This window comes from Felis catus, chromosome B4 (genome assembly GCF_018350175.1).
Source record: "Felis catus isolate Fca126 chromosome B4, F.catus_Fca126_mat1.0, whole genome shotgun sequence".
NCBI lineage: Eukaryota > Metazoa > Chordata > Mammalia > Carnivora > Felidae > Felis > Felis catus.
Window position 1 is genome coordinate 37,720,714 of NC_058374.1, and position 23,286 is coordinate 37,743,999.

Below are 23,286 nucleotides of genomic sequence, written 5' to 3' on the forward strand. Positions count from 1 at the left end.
TTTACCTTATTTTAAAAGACTCCCTTGAAATTTCTATTGGGCACGTGTCATTTCTGATCTTTCATTTACATCTTTTTTTTTTTCTTTATAGGAGTATGCACTTTCTGGTTGGAATTTGAATAATATGCCTGTCCTAGAGCAGTCTGTTCTTGCACACATTAATGTAGACATCTCTGGTATGAAAGTGCCATGGCTCTATGTGGGAATGTGTTTTTCTTCTTTCTGCTGGCACATTGAAGATCACTGGAGTTATTCCATCAACTATTTACACTGGTATATATGATCTTTGTTATATGTTTAGTAACCTTTTTAAAGGTGTGATACAGTATTAGGTGGTATGTTAGTAAGAGCTGAATTTAAAAGTATTTCCTATCCAAAGTAGGGTAACATATTGAGAAGTGTAGAGGTCTAAGGATATGTATATCTCAGATACCTTCCCTTTTAAAATATGTGCATGCAGCAGAGCCTAGAGTTTTATTTTTTTATTTTTATTTTTAAACTATTTATTTTTGAGAGAGAGAGGGAGAGGAGAGAGAGAGAGCAAGCATGTGCATGAGCAGGGGAGGGGCAGAGGGAGAGAAAATCCCAGGCAAGCTCCACACTGTCAGCGCAGAGCCTGATTCAGGGCTTGAACTCATTAACTGTGAGATCATGACATGAGCCGAAGTAGGACGCTTAACCAGCTGAGCCACCCAGGTGCCCTCAGAGCCTAGAGTTTTAGACCAAATGATACTTATTTGGTGTACATGAAAATTACTTGGTGTATCTTTTGATATTCAAGGTAGAATGTTCAAAGCGTGTATATAATTAAGATCTGACTAAACCTTCAGTATTGGAAATTATCAAATGATTTTTTTTTCTTTTTGATAACATTTTCCCTAAAAATGCCTGTTACATGTGTATTCATTAAATTTGTTGGCTGAATTTTTGTATCTCCCCCATAGCTTTTATTTACTTGCCCAGTTCCTTGTCCATTATTATGATATCAACTATATGATGTTTTTTTCTCCATTTGGAAGATACTACTCAAATCACTCTTTGCAGTGGAAAACTATAGTGATTTTATTTCTCTGCTTTATCACAGTGGTGTTTAATATGATAACTGCTAGCTAAATGTGGCTATTTAAATTTGTTAAGAATGGGGCACCTGGGTGGCTCAGTTGGGTAAGCATCTGACTTCAGCTCAGGTCACGATCTTGCGGTTTGGTTCGTGAGTTCGAGCCCCGCATCGGGCTCTGTGCTGACAGCTCAGAGCCTGGAGCCTGCTTCAGATTCTGTGTCTCCTCTCTCTGCCCCTCCTTGACTCATCCTCGTCTCTCTCCCAAAAATAAATAAACATTAAAAACAATCTTTTTTTAATTAAGATACAATTAAAAATGTAATTCCTCAGTTATAGGAAACATATTTCAAGTGCTTTATGGTCACAGGTGACTAGGGCTGTATGTATTGGTTAGCACAGCTATAGAACATTCTCATGATTATAGTAAGTTCTGTTAGAGACAGCACTGTGGATTGTATTAGGATTAGGAAATGCAGCTATTTTATAAATACAGTATGACCCATTAAATCCATTTCCTAGGAGTACAATTTAGTATTATAAATGAACTCTAGTCCGCTAAAGTCTGGTACATTAATGGGGCCAGTTTGGTCCTTAAGATTTATAGATAGAATTCTTTAAGTTTTCAACAATTTCCAGCCTTGCCTTATTTTGTTGGATAGTAAATCAACTTAATGAAATTATGTAAAAGTAGTCTAGAGAGTACTGACTTTGACTTTGGTCATTGTGGGGATAATTGGAATGTCCAGTGGACTTGAAATCAAGGTACCATGTCAGTATCCTTTAGAATGATGTTGGTTTTTCAGATAGGATCTTTCCTGTTTGAAATACTATTTGTTGATCCACCTTAAAGAGTTCATGTGCTTTGAATTGCTTTTCTAATAGTAGTGATAAGTATGTGCCTGTCTATTTATATACTCTTGCCTTACCTTCTTTATGAACAATAGCTCATCAAACAATAGATTTATGAGTTGGTTTGCCAGGATTCAGGGTATATAATTTATGACCATGGGACAAACAAAATTAATTATAAATTAGTGGATTTGCATGAGAGACCCTGGCCTCATTGGTACCATGCTCACCTAGTTAAACAGTTGTTTCTTTTGCTAGGGGGGAACCAAAGACCTGGTATGGTGTGCCATCTCATGCTGCAGAACAACTGGAGGAGGTGATGAGGGAGCTGGCCCCTGAGTTATTTGAATCCCAGCCTGATCTCCTGCATCAGTTAGTCACCATCATGAATCCCAATGTACTGATGGAGCATGGTGTGCCTGTGAGTCTTTTCGGGTTTCCTTTTAGTATTTTTACTTTAAATTTATGTTCGCTTTTTATTAGAATCACAACATATGCTTTGTTTTGTAACTGGAAGCAAAAGATCTTGTCATTTTCTAGCCAAATTAGAATTTATATTCTGAAGGGAAGAACATTTTTTTGGTTAAGAGGTGTTTTAAAGTATTCACCATATTTTATGTATAACTACCCATGAAAATAGTCTTCTGTTTTCAGTAAACCATTATGTCCTGGTCTTAACAAAAATCTTGTATTCCTTATTAACCTTGTTTAGTCAAAGTGTAAGTATTTTAAGTGATAGTTGTAATAACTAATGTCTATCCTTTGGAGATCATTTTTCATGTAAAGATTTCACAGCCTCTTTTTATATGCAATAATGAAATATACTATGGATACTTTTTTTACTTTTCAACTTGGTTTTGATAATGATTATTAAATTTAAGCCACTAATACCTGATAAAGTATAAATATATACAGATTTGCTGTATATATTCAAATATTCATCACACTCTTAATGAGAAAGTAGTTTGAGTAATAGTAGTGTTAGTTTGTCTTTGAAGAGTGAATGTGTACTAGAATCTGAGACTTTTTTTTTTTTAAGGTTTATTTTTGAGAGAGAGAGATAAGAGCGCAAGCAGGGAAGGGGCAGAGAGAAAGGGAGATGGAGAATCTAAAGCAGGCTCCAGTCTCTGAGCTATCAGCACAGAGCCCGACATGGGGCTCGAACTCATCAGCTGTGAGATCATGACTTGAGCCGAGGTCAGATGCTTAACTGAGCTTAGCCACCCAGGTGCCCCAAATCTGGGACTTTTCTAAAGACATATAGTATTATTATAAAACTAAGTGGGATTCAGGAAAACTGATTTTGGGGATATTTCCATATTACGTATGAATTAATTAGTTAATTTCCAAAAAATTATCCAAGAGTAGGAGGAAATTCCATCCTTTACCATGATTGACAACACAAGGATAAAAGGAGTAAAAGAAAAAATCTCTTAATTGTAAAAATTTTGTCAAGTTTCAGAAACTAGTAGTTCAGTGAGTAACATTTCTCTTTGAAAATTTGTCTCATACTTTCTTTTTATGAATTACTATAATTTGTTATCAGGGACTATTTTAAGAAGGTAGAGTTCTGGCTGCTGCTTTTTTTTTTTTTTTTTTAATTATTTTTGGTAGAGAGAGAAACAGAGCATGGGCGGGGGAGGGGCAGAGAGAGAAGGAGACACAGAATCTGAATTAGGCTACAGGCTCTGAGCTGTCAGCACAGATCCTGATGTGGGGCTCGAACCCACGAACCGTGAGATCATGACCTGAGCTGAAGTCAGACACTTAACCGACTGAGCCACCCAGGTACCCCTCGGGCTCCTTTTTAAACCCTGATATTGTCTTCTGATAGGTGTAAATGAATGCTTTACTGTTTTTAATTTTAGAAAGTGCTGCTGAAAGTGACTGATAAAATCTGTTCCCCTTTTTTGTTGTTTTTATTTTGTTTTGTTTTATATCCCTGTTCCCACTTTGCATTTAGGTGTACAGGACCAATCAGTGTGCTGGAGAGTTTGTTGTGACGTTTCCTCGTGCCTATCATTCTGGATTTAACCAGGGCTACAACTTTGCTGAAGCTGTGAACTTCTGTACTGCTGACTGGGTCTGTTCTATAGCAAGTAGCTGTTGTACGTCTACTAACACCCCTGGAAAATGCATCTTAGTTGCCATATTTGCTTAACTGGGGAGGGGAGGATTCATGAATATTTCAGTAGAGAGTAGAGTGGCTGTTATAATTTAGAAAGTTCAGTTTCCATTACACTTTTTATTTGGAAGATTTTATAGTTCTTATCCATTATTTTCCCCATTCTGTTTGAATTTTAAATGAACAGTTGATATTTTTTGAATCTTTCTTTTCTGAGAGAATATGGTTCCTCTAGTCTTTGCTTTATCTGAGCAACTTACGGATTTTATAATGACAACCAGATCTTTTTTTTTTTTTTAAACGTTTATTTATTTTAGGGAGAGTACATGTGCACTAGAGCCAGGGAGGGGTAGAGAGAAAGGGAGACAGAGGATCCTAAGCAGGCTCCGGGCTCCGTGCCAACAGCAGGGAACCCAATGTGGGGCTTGAACTCACGAACTGCAAGATCACGCACTGAGCGGAAGTTGGAGGCTTAACCATCTGAGCCATGTAGGTGCCCCTACAACCAGATCTTTTTAAGAATTAATTTTACCGGGGCATCTGGGTGGCTCAGTCGGTTAAGCGTCCAACTGTCGGCTGAGATTGTGGTCTTGAAGCCCGTGAGTTTGAGCCCCGTGTCAGGCTCTGTGCTGACAGCCCAGAGCCTGGAGCCTGCTTGAAATTCTGTGTCTCCCTCTCTGTCTGTCCCCCCTCCCCCCACCACTATACTCTCTCTTTCTCAAAAATAAATAAACATTAAAAAATTAAAAATAAAAGAATTTTACCCATATTTTCCAATATTTAGCTCAGATTTTTAAAATATCCCTTTATTATTTTCCTTTTTATAGACAATTAGTTGATTTTACTCTTCCTGCCATTTTGTTTTTTTATTCCTTTTAAAAAATTTATTTTAAAAAGTTACTATGATATTGGGATCTCTGTTGATATACTTTTGTTTAAATGATAATGCCAGTGATTTCTCTTTTGCTTTTTTGTATGAGGTAGATATCAAAAAGTAATTAGATATGATTATGTCATGTTGGTTGGGAAAAGACTGCAAATTTATGATACACTCTTTGACTTTGTTTTTCCTTTAGTGACGCTTTTCTGTCTCTCAACATTTGGGGAGATATATATATATATATATTTTTTTTTTTTTTTAAGTATCTTTTTTTTTAATGTTTATTTATTTTGAGAAAGAGAGGGAGTGCATGCATGTGTGCTAGCTGGGGAGGTGCAGGGAGAGAGAGAATCTCAAGCAGGCTCTGTGCTGTCAGTGCAGAGCCCATCACGGGGCTCAATCTTAACAGTCGTAAGTAGGATGCTTAACTGACTGAGCCACCCAGGCGCCCCTTGGGGAGGTGTTTTTTTGTAATATTGGGTCTTATGTTTTCTGTAGCCACCTTAATTTATTAAATTTCATAGTGAATCATTTTTGTTTCCTTGGTTAACGGATGACATGAGTAATCTTATTTGATCTAGTAATTTTGAATGTTATTAGGCTTAAGGAGCAGTATGAGCAAGTTCGAGCTTAGGACTTTTCCTTGGGTTTGAACTCTGTTTTTGTTTTTAAGTTGATTTATTTTGAGAGAGACATAGAGCAAGTGGGGAAGGGGGAGAGAGAGAGGAAGAGAGAAAGAATCCCAAGCAGGCTTTTTGCACTGTCTGCATAGAGCCCGATACAGAGCTTGAACTCACGAACCATGAAATCATGACCTGAGCCGAAGTTGGACACTTAATCGACTGAGCCAATCAGGCTCCCCAAGCTCTATTTTTTTTTAAATTTAACTAACATTTATTAACTTTATGATTTACTTGTTTCTTGGCTAGATGTAGGATAGGAAATAGAGGTAATTCAGAAACAAATTAAAGATGGTTTCTGCCTTTAATGTTTTCACTGTTATTGATGTTTGGCCTTGAGCAGCTCTTTTAATTTCACTGGGCCTAAGTTTTTCACATGGTATATAAAGATGCTAAGATTTGCTTAATAACTTCAAATAAGTGAGATGATATATGTAAAAGTCCTTGAAACTCTGTAGAAGAAGGGTGTGATAGAAATGGGAATTTTTTTTTTTTTTATTGTCAAGTTAACTAACATACAGTGTAGTCCTGGCTTCAGGAATAGATCCCCGTGATTCATCACTTATATACAACACTCAGTGCTCATCCCAGCAAGTGCCCTCCTCAATGCCCATCACCCATTTTCCCTACCCCCATCAACCCTTAGTTTGTTCTCTGTATTTAAGAGTCTCTTATGGTTTGTCTCTGTCTCTGTCTCTGACTGACTTATTTCACTGAGCATAATACGCTCCAGTTCCATCCATGTAGGTGCAAATGGCAAGATTTCATTCTTTTTGATTACTGAGTAATACTCCATTGTATATATATATATACCACATTGTCTTTATCCATTCATCATTTGATGGACATTTGGGCTCTTTCCATAATTTGACTATTGTTGAAAGCGCTGCTATAAACATTGGGGTGCATGTGCTCCTTTGAATCAGCATTCCTGTATCCTTTGAATAAATTCCTATTAGTGCTATTGGTGGGTCATAGGGTAGTTCTATTTTTACTCTTTAGAGGAACCTCCACACTGTTTTCCAGAGCGGCTGCACCAGTTTGCATTCTCACTAACAATGCAAGAGGATTCCTCTTTCTCCACATCCTTGCCAACGTCTGTTGTTTCCTGAGTTAATTTTAGCCACTCTGACTGGTGTGAGGTGGTATCTCATTGTGGTTTTGATTTGTATTTCCGTGATGATGAGCAATGTTGATCATCTTTTAATGTGTCTACCATCTGCATGTCTTCTTTGGAAAAGTGTCTATTTGTGTCTTCTTCCCATAGAAATGAAATATTTTAGCAGCTTTAGATTTGGAATAAAGTGATGGTATTAAGTTTTATAAGCCACAATAGATAATCAGTTGTATTTTATGTGGCTTCTTTACAGATTGTAATAATTAAGATCTGCATATCTTCTTGCCATTGTTAATAAGTTGTGTCAGAAATGTTTAAAAATAAATATTTATGAATTAAGAAATGAAAGACTTGTAGATTGTTAATAGACAAAATAATTGCTAATCATAAGTTCAGTATAATTGTTTTCTTGGGAAAGATGGTTTCTTTAGAAGAGTATGGAAATATTACCTGATTCAGAGATAGTCTTATATTCTTAAACTATGATTCCTATTGTTGTCTTCTGCCTGTCTTAAACTGGAGGTGATTTCTAAAAGGTTCTTAAAGGTCCATTTTTTAATTGTTTCTCTTTTATATCTTAGTTTTCAAATATAAACTAAAACCCTATTTAAATCACCCAAGTTGTTCCACTGTACAGGAGGATACAAGTGTGGGGGGGGGGGGGAGAGGGAAAGAGAGAGAGAAAGGAGAGAAAGAGAGAGAAAAGAGAGAAAAGGAATGGGAGGAGTGTGTGTGTTTGTGTGTACAGGCATACGTGTTTCATCACACTTTATTGCACTACACAACTGCATTTTTTTTTTTAAATACAAATTGAGGGCTTGTGGCAACCCTGTGTCAAGCAAGTCTCTTGGTGCCAGTTTTCCAATGGCATTTGTTCATGTCTCTATGTCACATTTTGGTAATTCTGGCAATATTTCAAACTTTTTCAATATATGTTACAGGTATCTATGATTAGTAATTAGGATTTATTGAAAGTTCTGGTGATGGTTAGCATTTTTTAGCAAGAAAGTATTTTTTTTTCATCCCCCCCAAGAAAGTATTTTTGAAGTAAAGTGTGTACATTGTTTTTTTTTAGACATAATGCTGTTGCACACTAAATATATATTGTATGGTATAAACCTAACTTTCATATGCACTGGAAAACCAAAAAATTCACTTGACTCACTTTATTGTGGTATTCACATATTATGGTGGTCAGGAACTGAACCCACAATATCTCTAAGGAGTGCCTGTATAGTATAACTAGTATCACAATTTGGCTTAAAGCTTGATGGTTAAAGAAATTTTCAGTATTTATCTTAAAGAAGGAATCTGATGATTTATGAAAAGTGATCATTTCACATAGGGAGAATAAAGTATATAATCTCAGGACTTCACTTTGAATTCTCTTTGGGTCAGACTGATTGTATGTATGTATGTATGTATGTATGTATGTATGTATGTATGTATGTATTTTTACATTATTTATTAAATTTTTTTTTTAATGTTTATTTTTGAGAGAGAGCGTGAGTGGGGGAAGGGCAGAGAGAGAGAGATGAAGAATCCAAAGCAACCTCCAGGCTCTCTGAGCTGTCAGCACAGAGCTTAACGTGGGGCTTGAACTCATGAGCCCATGAACTCATGACCTGAGCTGAAGTTGGACATTTAACCAACTGAGCCACGCAGGCATCCCTAAGTTATTTATTTTGAGAGAGAGAGTGTGTGTGTGAGCAGGGGAGGGGCAGAGAGAGAGAGAGAGAGAGGGAGAGAGAGAGAGAGGGAGAGAGAGAATCCCAAGCAGGCTCCACACTGTCAACAGAGCCCGACCTGGGTCTTGATCCCACAAACCGTGGGTTCATGACCTAGCTGAAATCAGGAGTTGGACACTTAACTAACTGAGCCACCCAGGTGCCCTAGACTGATTGTTTTTAAAATAATTTCTAGATGCTAAAATGTAAATCATCTTTTGCTTTGGTTCTTACAAAAAATTGAGTCCATGTGAATTGCTAAAGTAGTGCTTTTTTTCTCCGCTTTTCTTTTCCAAACTTCTAATAACATCTCTGCTTTTTGTTCTATGGAAACTTCTGTGCTGAATATGTCCACTGTACCCTTTATAATCTGAATGTCTTTTCTTTTTTCTTTAAAGGCAGTTTATGTTAGACTGGTCTAAAAGTTTGCTACCTTATTTAAATATCAAGGAACTTGTACTTCTGGTACATAATGAGTAGAAAGTCAATAGCTTAGGGTAGAAGCTTAGCATCTCAAATTATGGAAATTTTCTGTGGGAACACCTTTGAAATTCCTGCTGGGCCATAAAGATTTAATATTTAAGTTACCTCTTATTTTCAAATGGAGTTGGTTATTCTGCCTTCTTTACAGTAAAAGAGAGGATCTGTAGGCTAAATAGTGGTTTTGTTCTGGAAAATGTTATAAGCAAGTAAGTTAATTTGAGAAACTTGTCGTTTTACAGTTACCCATTGGACGTCAGTGTGTCAATCATTACAGACGGTTAAGGCGCCATTGTGTCTTTTCACATGAAGAACTCATTTTCAAGATGGCAGCAGATCCAGAATGCTTAGACGTGGGCCTGGCTGCCATGGTGTGCAAAGAATTGACTCTCATGACTGAAGAAGAGACAAGATTAAGGGAGTCTGTTGTACAAATGGTGAGTTTGCTTGGCACATTCCCTGTATTCAATACTGCTCATGGAATATACTAAAAATGGAATGTGTAGAAAGAATCCATTTTCATCTTTGATTCCTTTAGAAGTTGAACACAAAAATCATAAGTTTAGAGAAGGTATGTTTTTATACTTGCCATTTTGCGTTCTTCAAATTGAAAAATTTTAGGAATCTTTATGTCATTTCTAGATTAAAAAAATAGAATCCTGTCAGCTAGAATTTCTTAGGTATATATTTATTTCTTTAAATAAGAATCTTCGGGGCACCTGGGTGGCTCAGTCGGTTGGGCGTCCGACTTCGGCTCAGGTCATGACCTCGCGGTCCGTGAGTTCGAGCCCCGCATCGGGCTCTGGGCTGACAGCTCAGAGCCTGGAGCCTGCTTTAGATTCTGTGTCTCCCTCTCTCTCTGACCCTCCTCTGCTCATGCTCTGTCTCTCTCTGTCTCAAAAATAAATAAATGTTAAAAAAAATAAATAAAATTTAAAAAAAAATAAGAATCTTCTACATATAGTATTTCTTTAAATAAGAAAGTTCAAATCCTTTTCTTTGAGGTTTGAAATTGAATAAAAGTTATGTTTCTGGTGATTCCAACTGTCAGACTAAATTGATTTGTTTTTATTTCTTTCCTCTTTCTAAGCAACTTAATGAGTAGGAAGTACTGAATGACCAAGTGCTGGGATTTTTTTTTTCCTGGTTTGGAAGCCAGTTGAATTTTTGATGGAGTTTCCTTATAATGGAGGTGGCTGGGCAGAGGGTGACCAGATCCACCTCCCACCGCCACCCCCCTCCACCCCCAACAAGTGTTAGGATTTTGAATGCTTGTAGTAAATTAAAGCTTTTGTTTTTTAGAATTTATTTATTTATTTTTGAGAGAGTAGGAGCAGGGGAGGGGTAGAGAGAGGGAAAGAGAATCCTAAGTAGGCTCTGTGCTGTCAGCACAGAGCCCAGCATGGGAGCTTAAACTCACCATGAGATTGTGACCCGAGCTGAAATCAAGAGTCAAACGCTTAACTGACTGAGCCACCCAGGCACCCCAAACCTTTTTTTAAAATTTAATTTAATTTTTTAGTTTATTTATTTATTTTGAGAGAGAGAGCAAATGGGGAAGGGGAAGAGAGAGAGAATCCCAAGCAGGCTCTGCACTGTTAGCACAGAGCCCAGTGCAGGGCTTGAACTCATGAACCATTAGATCATGACCTGAGCCAAAGTCAGACACTTAATTGACTGAGCAACCCAGGTGCTCCTAACTCTATTTTTTATTTTCTTTCGTTTTTTTTTTTTTTTTTTAATTTTTTTTTTTCAACGTTTATTTATTTTTGGGACAGAGAGAGACAGAGCATGAACGGGGGAGGGGCAGAGAGAGAGGGAGACACAGAATCGGAAACAGGCTCCAGGCTCTGAGCCATCAGCCCAGAGCCTGACGCGGGGCTCGAACTCACGGATCGCGAGATTGTGACCTGGCTGAAGTCGGACGCTTAACCAACTGCGCCACCCAGGCGCCCCATATTTTTTAAAAATTCAACTAACGTTTTAATTTGAAAGTAAAAACAAATTACCATTGGGGCACCTGGGTGTCTAAGTTGATGAGGCCTCCAACCCTTGTTTTCGACTCAGGTCATGATATCATGGTTTGTGGGATCAAACCCCTCACCTGGCTTTGCGCTGACAGGATTCTCTGTCTCTCTTTCTCTCTCTGCCCTTCCCTGTGCTCACAGGCACACTGTCTCTCAAATAAACATTAAAAAACATTTTTTTTAAGTTAACCATTTATATTAGCACCCTCCAAGAATGAAATACTTAGGTTTCTTTTTTTTTTTTTTTTATGTTTATTTTTGAGAGAGAGACAGAGTGCGAGCAGGGGAGGGGTAGAGAGAGAGGGAGACACAGAACTTGAAGTGGGCTCCAGGCTTTGAGCTGTCAGCACAGAGCCTGACATGGTGCTTGAACTCATGAACTGCAAAATCGTGACTTGAGCCAAAGTCAGATGCTTAACTGACTGAGCCACCCAGGCGCCCCAGTTTCTTTCTTTTTTTTTTTTTTTTTGGACGTTTATTTTGAGAGCAAGTGAGTACAAGTAGGGAGGGGCAGAGAGAGAGAATCCTAAGAGAGCTCCCAGTGGAGAGATTGAAGCTGAGCTTGAATTCATGAAACAGGGAGATCATGACCTGAGCTGAAACCAAGAGCCAGATACTTAACCAACTGAGCCACCCAGGTACCCCGAACATGTACAGGGAGGAAAACTACAAAACTCTGATGAACAAAATCAAAGAAGAGTTTAGTAAATGGAGAGATATTCCATGTTCATGGATAGGAAGACTCAGTGTTGTCAAGATGTCAGTTCTTCCCAACTTACCTATAAATCCAGTGAAATCCTTATCAAAATCCCAGCAAGTTATTTTATGGATATTGACAAATTGGTTCTAAAATTTATTTGGAGAGATAAAAGACTCATAATAGCCAAGTCAGTATTGCAGAAGAACAAACTCAGAAGACTAACACTACCTGATTTCAAGACTTACTATAAATTGTACACCTGAAACTAAAGTACACTATGTGTCAACTATACTCATAAAAAATAAATAAAAATATTAAATACTTACTATAAAGCTAGAGTAGTAATAAAGACTATGTGGTATTTACAAAAGAACAGACAAATCAACCAATGGAACACAACAGAGAACCCAGAAACAGACTCACATAAATACAGTCAACTCACCTTCCACAAAGAATGATTTCTTTCCCATTGCCTGGTGTCTATCTTTTGAAGTTTCACAGGTACTGTGTTTTTTACAAATTGAAGGTTTGTGGCAACCTTGCATTGATCAAATTTATTGGCCTCATTTTTCCAACAGCATTTGCTCACTTCATGTCTCTCTGTCACATTTGGTAATTCTCAAAATATTTCAAATTTTTTCATTTTATTTTATTTCATTTTTTCATTTTTAATTATGGTATAATTAATATACAATGTTATATTAGTTTTAGGTGTACAATATAGTGATTCAAAAATTCTATACATTAGTCAGGGCTCATCATAAACGTACTCTTCATCCCCTTCACCTATTTCACTGATCCCCCCCACCCACCTCCCCTCTGTAACCAACAGTTTATTCTCTATATTTAATAGAGTCTGGAGCATCTAGCTGGCACAGTGGATGACTTTTGAACTCAGGGTCATGAGTTTGATCCCCACATTGGGTGTAGAGCTTACTTAAAAAAAGAATGAAATTCCCTTAATAGAGTCTGAGGTTTTTTGTTTTTTGTGGTTTTTTTTTTTTTTTGTCTTTTTTTTCTTTGTTTTGTTTCTTCAATTCCACATATGAATGAAATCAGATGGTATTTGTCTTTTTCTGACTGATTTATTTCACTAGCATATTCTCTAGATCCATCCATGTTGTTGCAGATGGCAGGTTTTTGTTCTTTTTAATGGCTGAATAATACTCAATTGTGTATATATACCACTTTTTTTAATCCATAATTTGGCTATTGTAAAGAATGCTGTAATAAACCTAGTGGTGCATATATCTTTTCAAATTAGTGTTTTCATATTTTTTGGGTAAATACCCAGTAGTGCAATTGCTGAATCATATGGTAATTCTAACTTTAATTTTTTGAGGAACCTCCATACTGTTTTCCACAGTGGCTGCACCAATTTGCATTCTTACCAATAGTGCATGAGGGTTTCTCTTTCTCTACATCCATGCCAGCACTTGTTGTTTCTTATAGTTTTGATTTTAGCCATTCTGAGAGGCATGAGACTATATTGTGGTTTTGATTTGCATTTCTATGATGAAGAGTGATGTTGAGCATCTTTTCATGTGTCTGTTAGCGATCATGTATGTCTTTGGAGAGATGTCTGTTAATGTCTTTTGCCCATTTTTGTTGATTTTTGTTGATTTTTGTTTTTTTATTTTATTTGTGTATTTTAGAGAGAGTGCAAGTGGGGGAGAGGGACAGAGGGAGAGAGAAAATCTTAAACAGGCTTCCGTGCTCAGCGTGGAGCTTCACACAGGGCTTGATCCCACAACTATGGGATCATGACCTGAGCTCAGACCAAGAGTCAGATGCTGATCCACCCAGTCACCTCTTCTGCCCATATTTTAATTGGTCATGCTTTTTAAAATTATTATTATTATATTCTTTATGGTCATTTTATGAGTGATCTTTGATGTTACAACTGTAATTGTTTTGGGGTGCCACAACCTGTGCCCCCATAATGGTGAACTTAATCGATAAATGTGAATGTTGAGCCTGCTCTACCAACTAGCTATTTCTCTGTTCCTCTTTATTCTTTGAGCTACAACAATACTGAAGTTAAGCCAAGTAATAGCCCTATTACAGCGGCCTTTTAAGTGCTCAAGTGGAAGGAAGAGTTACACATCTCTCACTTTGGATCAGAAGCTAGAAATTATTAAGCTTAGTGAGGAAGGCATGTGGGAATCCTACGTAGGTCAAAAGCTAGGCTTCTTGTGCCAGCTAGCCAGGTTGTGAATGCAAAGGAAAAGTTCTTGAAGTAAATTAAGAGTGCTACTCTAGTGAACACATGAACAGTAAGAAAGCAAAATAGCCTTTTTTGAGGATATGGTGAAAGTTTTAGTGATCTGGATAGAAGATGGAACCAGCCACAACATTTCCTTATGCCAAGGCCTAATCCAGAGCAAGGCCCTAACTCCTAAGTTTTATGTATGCTGAGAGCTGTGAGGAAGCTGCAGAAGTTTGAAGCTAGCAGAGGTTGGTTCATGATGTTTGAGGAAAGAAATCATCTACACACCACAAAAATGGAAGGTGAAGCAGCAAGTGCTGATACAGAGCTGCAGCAAGTTATCCAGAAGATGTAGCCAAGGTCATCAGTGAAGGCGGCTACACTTAGTATAGATTTTCGGTGTAGACAAAACTGCCTTCTATTGGAAGGAGATGCCATCTAGGACTTTCATGGCTAGAGAGAAGTCAATGCCTGGATTCAAAGGGCAGGCTGACTCTCTTGTTAGGGGCTAATACAGCTGATGACATTAAGTTGAAGCCATTGCTCATTTACCAATCCTAAAATCTCAGGGTCCAGCTAGGGGCATCTGGCTGGCTCAGTCAGTTAAGCATCTGACTCTTGGTTTTCACCTATAGCTGGTGAGATTGAGCCCTGCATCGGGCTCCTGTGCAGACAATGTGGAGCCTGCCTGGGATTCTCTCTCTCCTTTCTCTGTCCCTCCCCTGCTCACACGCTCGTGCTCTCTCTCTCTCTTTCAAGAGAAATAAAATAAAATTAAAAAATAAGTAAATCTTTAAGAATTGTGCTAAATCTACTCTGTGTTGTATAACTGGAACAACAAAGTCCAGATGACAGCACATGTGTTTACAAACAGTTTACTGAAATTTTAAGCCCACTGTTGGACCTGCTGTGCAGAGAAAAAAAAAGATTCCTTTCAAAATATGACTGCTCATGGACAATGTGCCTGGCCACCCGAAAGCTGTGATGGAGATGTCCAACAAGATTGATGTTGTTTTGGGGCACCTGGGTGACGCAGTCGGTTAAGCGTCCGACATCAGCCAGGTCACGATCTCGCGGTCCGCGAGTTCGAGCCCCGCGTCAGGCTCTGGGCTGATGGCTCGGAGCCTGGAGCCTGTTTCCGATTCTGTGTCTCCCTCTCTCTCTGCCCCTCCCCCGTTCATGCTCTGTCTCTCTCTGTCCCAAAAATAAAATAAAAAACGTTGAAAAAAAAAAAAAAAGATTGATGTTGTTTTCATGCTTGCTAACAGAACATCCATTCTGCAGCCTGTGGATCAAGGAGTAATTCAACTTTCAGGTCTTAATATTTAAGAAATAAATTTTGTAAGGCTACAGCTGCCAGAAATAGTCTTCTGATAGATCTAAGCAGAATAAATTGAAAATCTTCTGGAAAAGATTCACCATTCTAGATACTATTAAGAACATCTGTGATACATGGAACAAGGTCCAAATATCAACATGAACAGAAGTTTGAAGAAGTTGATTCCAGCTGTGGCAGGAGTGACTTTTAGGGCTTCAAGATCTCAGTGGAGAAGAAAGTGTAGACGTGTTGGAAAGAGCAAGAGAACTACAATCACAGAAGTGGAGCCTGAGGATGTGACTGAATTGCTGCAATCTTGTGATACGGCTTTAGCAGATGAGGAGTTGCTTCTGATGGATGAGCAAAGAAATTGTTTTCTGGAGATGGAATCTACTCCTGGTGAAGATGCTGTGAAGATTATTGAAATGATGACAGAGGATTTAGAATATTATGTAAACTTAGTGGATAAAGCAGTGGCAGTGTTTGAGAGGATGGACTCATATTTTGAAAGAAGTCCTAATTGTGAATAACATGCTGTCAAATAGCATCATATGCTAAGAGAAGTCACACGTGAAAGAGACAATTGATGTGACTCCATTGTTTTAAGAAATTATAACAGCCACTCCAATCTTAAGCAACCACCACCCTGATCAGTTAACAGTCTGATGAACATCGAGGCAAGACCCTCCATCAGCAAAAAGATTATAACCTCCTGAAAGCTTAGATGATGTTGAGCATTTTTTAGCAGCAAAGGGTTTTTTAATTAAGGTGTGTACATTGCTTTTTCAGACACAATACTATTGCACACTTAATGGACTACAGTATGGTGTAAATATAACTTATATATATGCTGAGAAACCAGAAAATTTATTTGACTTGTTCTGTTGTGATAGTTGTTTTATTGCCATGGTCTGGAACCAAACCCACAGTATCTCTGAAGTGTGCTTATACATTGGTGGAGACTCATGAAGTAAGTTCTTGTGGTATGGTCCCATTTCAGGTTTAACCTGTGTCATTAATGGGGCATCATTTTTCCTTGTTCTGCAGTAATTTGAATATCACAACTCTTGATCATCTTATCCTTTGATCAGATTTCTCTAAGGACTCTTTTCCTATGAACTTTTGAATAATTAGGAAAGATTCATTTTTGAATAATTAGGAATGATTAATTTTGGAAAGTATTTTGATGATGTGTCATTGTACCTCCCATGTTTATATCTTAAGTCAGAGATTTACCTGTAAGAAAAAAATTTAATAACTTGAAGGTCTTTGATGCTTCAGAGACTAGAAAGATTTGATGTAGTGACATGAATTGTATTTCAGGGTGTCCTGATGTCGGAAGAAGAGGTGTTTGAACTTGTTCCTGATGATGAGCGACAGTGTTCAGCGTGCAGAACCACATGTTTTCTCTCTGCTCTGACATGCTCCTGTAATCCTGAGCGGCTTGTGTGTCTCTACCATCCAGCTGATCTGTGCCCCTGCCCCATGCAGAAGAAGTGTCTTAGGTATCCATAAGTTTCTTGTAAAACTTGTTAATTCTTTGAAAACCAAGGGCATTGTTCTTTGTAATTTCCCTTCCCCATGTGTAGACTGGTGACTTTTCCTTGTCTCTCTGCCTCCCTGCTGTGGACCAGTCCTTTAAAGTTGGCTCTAAACTTGGCAACTGAAGTTATTTTTTTTTAATCAGTTGATTTCATATGTTCCCTGTCTCTCCCTGCATTAAACCTCTATGGACAACTTTGATTTTTTTAAGACCCCATTCACCTCATCATTGTATTAAACTGATTATGTTTAAAATTTATTTTCAAGTTATTGTTGGATTTTCAAGTTTTTATTTCTGTGTTTTGTTTGTTTCTCTTTGTTTTTAGATACCGCTATCCATTAGAGGACCTCCCTTCTCTGCTATATGGTGTGAAAGTCAGGGCACAATCTTATGACACTTGGGTCAGCCGTGTTACAGAAGCATTATCTGCCAACTTCAACCACAAGAAAGGTTAAGTATCCTCCTTTTGTATGCATACACTGAAATTACTGTCACATTGAAAGAGGCCTTGTGGGGCGCCTGGGTGGCTTGGTCGGTTAAGCGTCCGACTTCCGCTCAGGTCATGATCTCACGGTCCGTGAGTTCGAGCCCTACGTTGGGCTCTGTGCTGACAGCTCAGAGCCTGGAGCCTGTTTGGGATTCTGTGTCTCCCTCTCTCTCTGCTCCTCCCCTGTTCATGCTCTGTCTCTCTCTGTCTCAAAAATAAATAAACATTAAAAAAAAAAAATTAAAAAAAAAAAAAAGAAAGAGACCTTGTTTTGTTTTATGTGTTTTTCTATTAAGGAAAAATCTTAGGCTTCATTTAAGATTTGAGACTAATGGATTGGTTGACTGACTTAAGATTTAGTTTTCTATTTGAGAATCTTCTCTTACATCAAAAGTTAATATAAAATGGGACAGATGGCTAACTGGCAATAGATATGTATTTTGGGGAGCCATTGTGACCAGTGGACTAACACTGAAGGCTAATTAAGAACAAGGAATTGCAGGGGCAGCTGGGTGGCTCGGTCAGTTAAGTGTATAGACATTGCTTGGGATTCTCTGTCTCTCCCTCTCTCTTTGCTTGCGTGCGTTCTCGCTCTCTCTCTCTCTGTCTCTCTCAAAATAAATAAATAAAACATTAAAAAAAAAAAGAACGAGGAACTAACCTTACCTGAGAGAAATCATCCATAAGGATTAGGAATGAGCATCTGCTCATAAGCTTTTAATTGCATTGGTGAGATTTTCCCAGCTGCGATGATTCTTCTGATAGGTTGAGGACTAACTTGAGATTGGTTGGTTAACATTTTTAAATGGCTTTTTATGTCTGTGGTTATAGCATACGGTTTTATTCTTACAGATTTGATTGAATTACGAGTAATGCTGGAAGATGCTGAGGATAGGAAATACCCAGAGAATGATCTCTTTAGAAAGCTCAGGGATGCTGTAAAAGAAGCGGAGACCTGTGCCTCTGTGGCTCAGCTGCTTCTCAGCAAAAAGCAGAAGCACAGGTAAGACTATGAAGAAGAGTTGGGTTCCTCAGTGGTTTCTTGTGGGTTTTTTGGTCTTGTTTGTTTTTCTTTCAGAGTAGAAGCCAGAATTTTAACTGGCTCACAAGGCCCTCTATTTAATCTTTGATCTCTTGTGGCCATTTCCCTTTCTCCTCCAGTCATGTCCCAGTCTTAAACCCCTACTACTCTCCCTTCTTTCTTGCTTCACTCTGCAGTCTTCTTCCCCTTTCTGCTTTTCCTACACACTGGGCACGGTTCTCCTTAGGGCCTTCACAGGCCTTCCCTGCTATCCAGGTGGCTTGTCCCTCACTTCTTTCAGGTCTTTTTCAGATGACACATTCTTGAAGAAACTTGCTCTGACAACCTTTATAAAATTCAACCTTTTTATTCTTTTTTCCTGTTTTGTTTTTCTCCTAGCCCAGTCACCTCCTGATATACTAATTCATTATCTCTTCTACTGTTTCCCAAGCCCACTAGAACATGTGTGAGACTAGGATGTTGGAGATTTTTTATCTTTTTTTCATTGCTTTATTTCTTGTGCTTAGCACAATGCCTGGCACATAATAGGTGTGCAATAAATATTTGTAAATAAATAAATGATACTACATGCTGAAGGCAGGTGGCAGCAAAGAGTAACCTTGATGGATACAGGAGAGGCTGTTATTAAGGAGTGTAGAAGTATGCGCCCTTGATTGAATGTCATTTGTATGTGTTAAATTTTCTGTGGTATTGTTTTGTATTCATTCCAACACATTCCTGGTATCTGAACAGGTTCTTCTGTAGCACTTCACATTGGGTTTTAAAATTACTTTGTATATTTTTTATTTATCATTTTATTAGAGAATCTTTCTTAAAGATGTTGGTCAGTGAATCTTCAGCTGTCATTGGGTCACTAACCCTCTCGGAGAATCTGGCAAAAGCTTAGAGACCCTTTTCTTAGAAAAATGCACATACACATAGAGTTCTGAATATGTTTCAGAGGGTTTATTGTCTCCTAAGTTAAAGGTGCCCTTGTTCCACATTTTAAGCTTTTTGAGGTAGAAGATTTAGTTTTATTAATGAACATAATATTTTGATCTGAGGAATTGATTAACTGTGAAATGTTTAACACTTGTAAGATTGGAGGAACTACAACTTGGAGTATTGAATCTTTGAGCCATTAACTAAAGAGGTAAATACCTGATTTGGAGGTGATCAGCATTACAGTGGAACCTCTCAAACACTCATATTCTGGGGTTGCTTGGGTTAGAATTCTAGAGAGACTAGAAGCCCCTTTGATATCAGATGACTATGAATTTTTCTTACTTATGTCTCAATATTATTTCACATCAGGCAGAGCCCAGATAGTGGGAGGACTCGGACCAAACTGACAGTGGAAGAATTGAAGGCCTTTGTCCAACAACTTTTTAGTCTTCCATGTGTCATCAGCCAAGCTCGACAAGTAAAGGTGGAGTATTACGTTTCTTTTCTTGGGTAGTAACCTTTGTAGTATGGGTTTCTGTTTTGGGCAGATAAAATACTGTGTCTAGACTAGTTTTTTGTTCTGTTTCTCTTACTGCTGACAGTAAGAATCCTTTGTTTTAGGGGCGCCTGGGTGGCTCAGTCAGTTAGGCATTCAACTCTTGATTTCTGCTCAGGTCATGATCTCATGGTCGATGGGTTTGAACCCCACATCGGGCTCTGTGCTGACAGTTCAGACCCTGCTTGGGATTCTCTCTCTCCCTCTTTCTCTGCCCTCCCCTGCTTTCTCTCTCTCTCTCTCTGTCTCTCTCTCTCTCTCTCTCAAAATAAATAAATAAACTTAAAAAAAAAAAGAATTCCTTGGTTTAGTTCTTAGTCTTTAATACTCCCTTTAAGATTCTGGAACCAAGAGTAATTAGTTTAGAATTTTTTTCTGTTTTAATTTTAGATCAGAATCCCTATCTGGCATAGATAAAATTGAAATGCAAGAAAATCATTAAAAGAATCTAAATGTTTCAGTAAGTTATTAGTTCATGAGCTTTTAAAAATATGAGCTCTGAAATTACTAGAGTCCTGATGGTTTCTTGAATTTGTAAAATCTAAAAAGTATATATCAAATACATTAATTTGTGTAGTTAGTATTCCTTTGATAGTTCATGGTGGTGGTTTGTGATTTGGCCATGGGCAGGATATCTGAAATGGTTTTTATCAAGGTTATCAGCTTGTGAAATCTAGTATCAATTGTGTTTTTGCTTTATTCCTTGTTGTGGGAGCATTTTGATAGTTGACCACACTTTCCTATCTGAGAGACTTTCTTCTCTAAACATCTGTGACATCACACTCTCTGGTTTTCTAGGTTATTCACAGTTCCTTCTCTTTAGTCTTCTTTGCTGTTTGTTTTCTCCTTGGCTTGACTTCTAATTGTGGAGTATGTTCGGAGCCTCAGCCCTTTCTTTAGTCTAGGTCTTGACATCTTACTTGTTTAGTGACATTAAACAAATCTGATCTGATTCCCAGATCACCAGTTCTTAGTGCCTTTGTTCTTTTCTACAGGCTTGTACGTCCAGTGGCATACTCTCCATATCCCTTTGGCAGACTGAAGTAATCTTAAAAGCCTTTTAATGAGTCCAAATCCTTGAGATTCCTTTATTTCCCTTATTACCCTACAACCAGTCTCTAAACAAGTGCTGTTTTTATCTTCAAAATGTATCCCAGAGTGAACCATTTATCATCATGACCATTGCTTAAACTGCTCTGAACCACTAGATTCTAGGCCTTAGGTTACTGTAATAGCCTCTTAACTCACCTCCTTTCTTCTTCTCTTGTCCTTGATAGTTGATTTTTTATTTGGTAGCCAGAATGATTGTGTAAAATATAAATCAAATCATATCATTTATTTGTGGTAAAATTCTCCAGTGCTTCCTCAAAGCCATTATAATGAAATCTAAATTCATAATCTATAGGGCACTGTGTAATCTGACCTCTGCTTATTTTTAAACTACATTCTCCACTTTGCTTCTCATCACCCACTCATCCAGATGAGCAAGACAGCAAGCTCATTTCTCTTTAAGAGCTTTTGCAGTTATTACTTGCCCTGCCTGAACTGCTCTTCTTCCAGATCTTCTTATAGTTCCCACTTCTGTCTCCTTATTTTAGTTTCAGTTTATCTGTTTTCTGTGACCACCATTGCAATGTAGTATGCCCTCCTCCTCTGGTCATTCTCTATTGTGTCCTATTTTGTTCTCATAGCATTTAAAACTAACTGAAACATTTCATTCACGTATTCAGTGTCCGGCTATTTAGATTAAAATGCGTTCCTTGAAGACAAAGGGCTGTATGTTTTAATATTGTGCACTTAAAACAGTGGCTATATCTAAGTCTGCAGTCTTTAAATATTTTTTGAATTGGAGCACCTCCGTGGCTCAGGGTTAAGTGTCCGACTTTGGCTCAGGTCATGATCTTGCAACTCGTGAGTTTGAGCCCCACATCAGGTTCTGTGCTGCCAGCTTCAAAGTCTGTGTCTCCCTCTCGCTCTGCCCCTCCCCCGCTCATGCTCGCTCTCTCTCTCTCTCTCTCTCTCTCTCTCTTTCTCTTTCAAGAATACACATTTAAAAAAAATTAAAAAATTTTTTTGAATGAGTCGTATTTTAAAAGGAAGAAGGTAAGTAATTACAGAGAAGCATATTTATGATATTTATGTTTTTTACTATTGTATCTATTTGGTGCTATAATGGTGAGATTATTAGATAATCTAGAGTTTGTTAGTTTGCCTGAGCTATATTCCATACTCATTTTGTATCTTTTATTTTTTATTTCTTTAAAAAATTTTTTTTCCATTTATTGATTTTTTGAGTGACAGAGTGAGACAAAATGAAAGTGGGGGAGGGGTAGAGAGAGAGGGAGACACAGGATCGGAAGCAGGCTCCAAGCTCTGAGCTGTCAGTGCAGAGCCTGACATGGGGCTTGAACCCACAGACCGTGAAATCATGACCTGAGCCAAAGTCGGATGCTCAACTGACTGAGCCACCCAGGCGCCCCTCATTTTGTATCTTTTAAATTTGGTTGTGTTTTTTTTTTGTTTGTTTGTTTTTTTGGTTTTTTTTACTTTTTCAGAATCTCCTGGATGATGTGGAAGAGTTTCATGAACGTGCTCAAGAGGCCATGATGGATGAAACCCCAGATTCTTCCAAACTCCAAATGTTGATAGACATGGGTTCTAGTCTCTATGTGGAGCTACCTGAATTAGCCCGACTAAAGCAAGAGCTACAGCAGGCTCGATGGTTGGATGAAGTAAGACTGACCCTGTCAGATCCACAGCAGGTCACTTTGGATGTCATGAAGAAACTGATAGACTCTGGGGTGGGGTTGGCACCCCACCATGCTGTGGAGAAGGCAATGGCTGAACTACAGGAGCTCCTTACAGTCTCTGAGCGGTGGGAAGAAAAGGCTAAGGTCTGCCTGCAGGCAAGGTGAACACATATATTGATGACTGTTGCCTCTTTAATAATGAAGTCAGAGTAGAACCGAAGGAGGAACATAAGGTTCTATTTCATTAAATATTTAATTAGATGTTTTGTGCCTTCCCTGATCAATCACTAAGTTATCAAATAGGTCTGCACATAAACAGTTTTCAAATATTGTGTGCACTCTAGTGCAGAGTACTTTGCTAGGTACTTTAGGTGATACAAAGTAGTATTTTGTTTAGAACTTTCCATTACCTATGCTGTATTTCAGAGCTAAGAAATGTAAAGCTCACCACCATATGTTACTGTTAACTGAGAGGTACAGAAAAATGCAACAGGAGTTTAGAGGAGAGGTCAGTGTTAGCTTGGGTGCTCAGAAGAGAAGCTGGAGAGAAAAGAAAGAACTTAGGTAGAGACTTGAAGCATGAGTGCGATTGAAGCGGAAGGGAGGTAGGAGAAATGTCATAAGCTAAATTGTGTTTTGGTGACAAAAGTTAAATGGGCTTCCCTGGAGTAGAGGATTTATGCAGGAAAGTAGTGGGAAAGAAAGAAGGGGAAGAAAACGTTAAGTTGCATTAGCATTGGCACCCCATTGGATTTGTGAGATTTCAGTAAAGCATTCATCATATTTGTGTATCAACTAATTTCATAATTATG

General features: G+C 38.1%; 1 protein-coding gene across 3 annotated transcripts in view; it reads left to right on the forward strand.

The window, feature by feature from the left end:
- KDM5A (lysine demethylase 5A) overlaps positions 1-23,286 on the forward strand; it is a 97,502-nt gene that overhangs the window by 39,322 nt on the left and 34,894 nt on the right. For all 3 annotated transcript variants that reach the window (XM_006933402.5, XM_045061230.1, XR_002743743.2), the window contains exons 11-19: positions 92-273; positions 2,168-2,330; positions 3,873-3,992; positions 9,161-9,355; positions 16,496-16,677; positions 17,041-17,165; positions 18,055-18,205; positions 19,538-19,652; positions 22,280-22,635. In XM_006933402.5, coding sequence (XP_006933464.2) covers positions 92-273; positions 2,168-2,330; positions 3,873-3,992; positions 9,161-9,355; positions 16,496-16,677; positions 17,041-17,165; positions 18,055-18,205; positions 19,538-19,652; positions 22,280-22,635 — 1,589 coding nt within the window. The remainder of the gene's footprint in view (positions 1-91; positions 274-2,167; positions 2,331-3,872; positions 3,993-9,160; positions 9,356-16,495; positions 16,678-17,040; positions 17,166-18,054; positions 18,206-19,537; positions 19,653-22,279; positions 22,636-23,286) is intronic.